General features: G+C 41.0%; 1 protein-coding gene across 1 annotated transcript; it reads left to right on the top strand.

Moving 5' to 3' along the window:
- Positions 1-3,008: 3,008 nt before the first annotated feature.
- Positions 3,009-3,926, top strand: LOC138879321 (peroxisomal and mitochondrial division factor 2-like). Its single transcript, XM_070158926.1, has one exon. The coding sequence runs from the start codon at positions 3,009-3,011 to the stop codon at positions 3,924-3,926; it is 918 nt and encodes a 305-aa protein (XP_070015027.1).
- The last annotated feature ends 272 nt before the right edge of the window (positions 3,927-4,198 follow it).

Here is a 4,198-nt window from a genome sequence, read left to right as displayed (position 1 = left end):
TTCCCTTTCCTATAAGTAATAGTAGAGCTGCAGAGCCATTTGACTTGGTACATGCAGATGTCTGGGGTCCTTATAAGGTTCCTACTTTTGATGGTTGTAGGTATTTTCTTACTTTGGTGGATGATTGTAGTACAATGGTATGGGTATTCCTTCTACATATAAAGAGTGATGTTAGTAATGTTCTTAAGAATTCTTGTTGCTTGTACAAACTCAGTTTAATGCATCTATAAAGGTTTTTAGAAGTGATAACAGGACTGAGTTTTTCAATTCCTTCTGCAAAGCATTGTTCAGTAATGCAGGGATCATACACCCGAGCTCTTGTGTTCACACTCCCCAACAAAATGGGGTGATTGAACGAAAGCACAGAGATATCCTTGAAGTGGCCAGAGCACTAGATTTCAAGCAGAATTGCGTTTGAGATTTTGGGGTATTTGTGCTATCAATGATGTGTATCTCATTAATAAGATACCATCTATAGTATTGGGAAACAAATCACCATTTGAAGTTTTCTTTGGCAGAAAACCTAACTTGAATCATTTGAGAGTCATAGGCAGCCTATGCTATACAACAATCACTGGGGCCAATGGAGATAAGTTTGGTCCAAGAGCTGAAGCAACAGTATATATGGGATATTCTAACACACAAAAGGGGTACAAATTATATAGCCTTTCACGCAAGGTGTTATTCATATGTAGATATATTGTTTTTAAGAAGGATGTCTTTCCTTTCAAATCATCTCAAACACCAAATGCCTACAAGATTCCCGCTTGTCCTGCACCCATGCCACCTTCAGAGTCATCATCTACCCAAAATGATTCACCTATAGTACAACCATCTTCTCCAGAACCCAGATTTAGCCCAGAGTCATTTCCTGGTATACATGATACTCTTGAAGCACCCAGTCCAGTACTCTCATCACCTGGACATTTCACACAATCTAGTGATTCTGCAACAGATCATGCATCACCTAATAACGCTCTTGTTGCTCCTCTCCCACAGCCCAGGAGAACTGCTAGAACTTTTAGACCTCTTGGATAGTTAAATGACTTTGTGCATGGTTCACTACCTAGTGATCACACTTCAGCTTCCTGCATCTACCCTATGTCTGACTACATGTCTTACACCTCCCTTTCAGCCTCCTGCCTTGATTCCATTTGCAATTATTCTGTCATCAAAGAACCTGATTCCTATTCAGAGGCTCTACAAGATGAACACTGGGTTACAACCATGAAGTAGAAGATTCAAGCATTGCTTGATAATAACACTTGGTCCTTGATGGACTTACCTGCTGGTAAGAGGGACATAGGATGTAAGTGGGTGTACAATGTGAAATATAATGCTAAGGGAGAGATATAAAGGTATAAGGCTCGTTTGGTGGCTAAAGGATACACACAACAGGAGGGGTTGGACTACCAGGAGACCTTTTCTCTTGTAGTAAAGATGGTCACAGTTAGAGTTGTTCTATCCATGTCAGCTATGTATGGTTGGCACTTACACCAGATGGATGTCTTTAATGCTTTTTTGCAAGGAGATTTGGTGGAAGATGTATACATGGTGCAGCCTCCAGGTTTTGCTAGACAGATGGAGTTTTCTAAGGTATGTAAATTGCAAACGTCCCTATATGGACTGAAGCAAGCATCCAAACAGTGGAAAGTTGACCTCTGGTTTCTCCCAGAGTCACTATGATTACTCTCTTTTCACTAAGAAAGTTGATGGCCATATTGTGATTATCCTTATGTATGTGGACGATCTTTTGATCACTGGTTCTTCTGCCTCTCTTATTCTAGCCACTAAGGTATTACTTTAGCATCATTTTGAGATCAAGGACCTGGGGGAGATGAAGTATTTCCTTGGTCTTGAAATAGCTAGAAGTAAAGTTGGTATTTTTGTTTGTCAAAGAAAGTTTGCTTTAGACTTAATCTCAGACCTGGGCGTGGCAAGATCTAAGCCTGCAAGTAAACCCTTGGAAGTCAATCAAAGACTCACTAGTGTGGCGTATGACAAAATTCTTGCCACTGATACTACAGAGATAGATGAGGCAATAGAAGATGCCACAAGTTATCAGAAACTGGTAGGCAAGCTCCTATACCTCACTATGACTAGGCCTGACATAGCTTATGCAGTACAAAACTTGAGCCAATTCATGCATTCAACCAAGAAGTCACACATGGAGGCTACTTGTCCTATGACAAGAAAATTAATCAGTGGCTTTGTTGTCAAGATTGGAGACTCTTTACTTTCATGGAAGTCGAAGAAACAGAGAACTATATCAAGAAGTTCAGGAGAAGCTGAGTACAAAAGTATGGGAATAGCAATTGCAGAAGTGTTTGGCTAGTAGGACTATTTGGAGAACTGGATTTGCAAATTCAACTGCCAGTAAAGTTGTTTTTCGATAGTAAAGCAGCCCTTCAGATTGCAGCGAATCCAATTTATCATGAACGGACAAAGCACATAGAAATTGACTGCCATTTCATTAGAGAAAAGATACAAAAGGGATTGATAGAAACAACACATGTGAAATCAGAGTTGCAACTGGCAGCCATTTTAACTAAAGGTCTTGGTCGAGCTTAGCATGAATTTCTGTTATCCAAGCTAGGAGTGCTTAACTTATTCGCACCACATAGCTTGAGGGGGAGTGTTAAGGGATGCTGAGCTATAGATTAGCTAGCAAATTAGTTAGTTATTTAGTGTTAATATAGTAATTAAGGAGTTAGTTATTTTTGTATAAAAGGTGTACAATGTATCGTATATTCAGTTAGTGAAAATAAAAAATCATTTTCCAGAAGCTTCTTTTCTCTTTTTAGTCTTCTCTATTCTTCATCTCTCTTACCATTAACAGAGCTTTCAAGCTCTTAACACAAATCCTAGAATATTAGAACTATTCTCAAATTTGATGGAAAAATATGAAATAATGGATGGAAGAATCTTATAAGAAAGGTAATGTTTGTATTTTTTTCTAGAGAGAGAGTCTTTTTTCTCAAAAAGTGTTCTTATCAAATGTTTGTTACATGCCTTTCCCCTTATCTCTTTTTCTACGTATATGGGACAAGCCCCCAGTCAACCCAAAAAGTACAAGTACGGAGAGAAAGTACCATGAATACTGCAACAAGCACTGTGAGATCTGCAGGCGATTTGGTGAGAGTGGCAACTTCCAAGCTTTCCGAAACAAGCTGAAGCATAAAGATAACGAGTTGCTAAGAGTTATCGACAAGTGCAGCGTCCTCTATGGAGCACTGAGAGAGAAAGAGGAAGAGCTCGAGGTGAGCAAGGGAGTTGAGGCCCAATGTGCGGACCTTCAGGACCAAGTAGTTTCTTTGCGGGCCGAGCTCGAGCAATGTTTGATCAGGGCCGATGCTCTGAGTGGCGATGTAACTGAGAAGATGGCGGATTTGGAGAAGGCTGAGTTGGCTCGGCTGGGGGCGTCGACGAAAGTGGAGGCTTTGGAGGCCGCAATCCACGTCCTTCGATCTAAGCGGGAAAATGATGTGGAGATGGCCAAACTCAGAGAAGAAAAGCTCAAAGAACGAATAGGGGAGCTGGAAAGAGAGGTTTCGAGCCTTGGTGACCAAGTCATCTTTCTCGAGGCCGAGAAGGCGCAATTATTGGATCAGTCATCCTCTTCTCACACTTCTATTTTCCCTGATGTTTTGCAGGATTTATATGAGAAGTGGATTCATGCCGAAGCACAGCTGGATATATTTAAAGATTTGATGATGGCGAGGAAAGTTCTTGAGGCCGACTTCGAGGATGATCGCACTAAGGCACGTGCAGCTCGGATCACTTGTAGCTATCACCCCACTACACCAGAGGCTGGTGATGGCGGGGAAGATGTGGATGGGATTGAACATGACGCCTGGTACAAGGATGAGTATCCTAATGGCGACGGTGATGGTGGAGATGGCACTGTTAGGTTAGGTGGCGAATAGTTATTCTTCTTTCTTTTTGTTTGTAAATTTTGTACACACTTTTGCGGGCGTCTGTTCTAGCCTTTGTAAAGAATATATTTGAAGCATGAAATGCCATTTTTGTTGTTCGTATCTGATTCTTTTCCTTCTTTTCGGGCTTTTATACTTCTTTCTTTTGTTCTACCATTTGGCTGCTTTAGTCGTAGAAGCTTGGTTTATGTGTGTTGAACGAGGTCGAAATAGAATTTAGTTTTGGTCAAGGCCGGGGGCCAATAGGTGTTGATTCGAACGAG

The sequence above is a fragment of the Nicotiana sylvestris genome, chromosome 10, assembly GCF_000393655.2.
Source record: "Nicotiana sylvestris chromosome 10, ASM39365v2, whole genome shotgun sequence".
Taxonomy (NCBI): domain Eukaryota; kingdom Viridiplantae; phylum Streptophyta; class Magnoliopsida; order Solanales; family Solanaceae; genus Nicotiana; species Nicotiana sylvestris.
The sequence above is the reverse complement of the archived record's forward strand: the minus strand, read 5'-3'. Positions and strand labels throughout refer to the sequence as shown.